The 1,282-nt window shown below is 31.3% G+C and overlaps 1 protein-coding gene across 2 annotated transcripts in view; it reads left to right on the plus strand.

Moving 5' to 3' along the window:
- Positions 1 to 1,282, plus strand: part of LOC110029089 (DNA gyrase subunit B, chloroplastic/mitochondrial-like) — a 70,176-nt gene that overhangs the window by 26,076 nt on the left and 42,818 nt on the right. For both annotated transcript variants that reach the window (XM_020731215.1, XM_020731216.1), the window contains exon 8: positions 879 to 986. In XM_020731215.1, the coding sequence (XP_020586874.1) occupies positions 879 to 986 (108 nt within the window). The remainder of the gene's footprint in view (positions 1 to 878; positions 987 to 1,282) is intronic.

Raw genomic sequence — 1,282 nt, forward strand, 5'->3', positions numbered from 1 at the left:
ATATATATATATATATACCCTAAACACAAAAAACAGAAAAGAAAATTTAGGGGAAGGGCTGACGACATTGATGTCTCTCCTAATTGTTGTGCGGTCCAGTAGGGACCTGGATCGACCATCCCAAACTAGCTTTGCCTAGTCATTTTGATAGCTGGTCCCCAACCCGTGTCAAGCCCCAAGGATTTTAGTATTAATAATAGCGGATTATATGTTTTAGTATATCACCAAGTTATTGTTTGTCTTAGAGGCTTGAATTGTTTCTTGGAATGGCGAGAGGCATTAATATATGATTATTCACAAGCTATGAAGTTGATGCAGAACAAGTCAAGAGTCCAATCATCTGGTTCATGACCAAAGAGTTTGATAATTTGCATTATATTTTTATTTTTTTATTTTGTTTTTGTGCTAGAAAATAAAGGGGCTACTATATATTATTTGGAGGGATTATTTTAAATATAAAAAACTATTTTGGAATCATATAAATTTGCCCAAATTAAAGATTCAATTGAAGAAATCAATTATTTAATTGTATTAAATATCGGAAAAAATTAGATATTTAGTTGAATCAAATATGGAGAGACCTTGAGGGAGTGCCGTTATAGCCTATGGTTAAATTTTCACCGAGGAATTTTGGATATTTGCTTACAAATTTCCCTTCTTTTCTTGAATTGCTTGGTACTATTTATACCTCTATTGATTCAATGAAAGATACCTTTGATGTTTTGCAAAAATTGTGTCTAATAGGGGTTGATGCTGTCATTTGTTGGATTGATTTGCTAATTGTATGTAATTTTGAATTGTTCTTTGTTTTTTCTTTCAGTATATTTCTTAAATCGAAATTTTGGTCTACTTAATTTTTTATTTTGGTCTACAAACAGCTTACAATTACCCTGAAGAAAGAAGCGGGAGACTCAAATGCACAATATAATGAGTATTGCTATGCTGGTGGCTTACTTGAATATGTGAATTGGTTAAATGCAGATAAGGTATGAACCCTTTAGTTATGTTGCTTCTTTCAGGTTTCTTGTTTTGGAGTAAGAAATTTTAGCTGTTAAATAGTTGATTTCATTTCTAAGTTTTGTTTTTAAACATTTTTTGGAGAAAGTACCCTAGCCCCATGCTGATTATTTAAAATATTCTAGTTTTGATTCATTCTCACGTAGGATCATGTTGGTCTATAAACTATCTGTGATCCTGAACATTTTTGTGAGCTTCTTTTTCAACCGTCAATCCCAACTTGCTCAAACTCACCTATATATATATATATATATATATATATATA

The sequence above is a fragment of the Phalaenopsis equestris genome, unplaced genomic scaffold (genome assembly GCF_001263595.1).
Source record: "Phalaenopsis equestris unplaced genomic scaffold, ASM126359v1 Scaffold000547, whole genome shotgun sequence".
Taxonomy (NCBI): domain Eukaryota; kingdom Viridiplantae; phylum Streptophyta; class Magnoliopsida; order Asparagales; family Orchidaceae; genus Phalaenopsis; species Phalaenopsis equestris.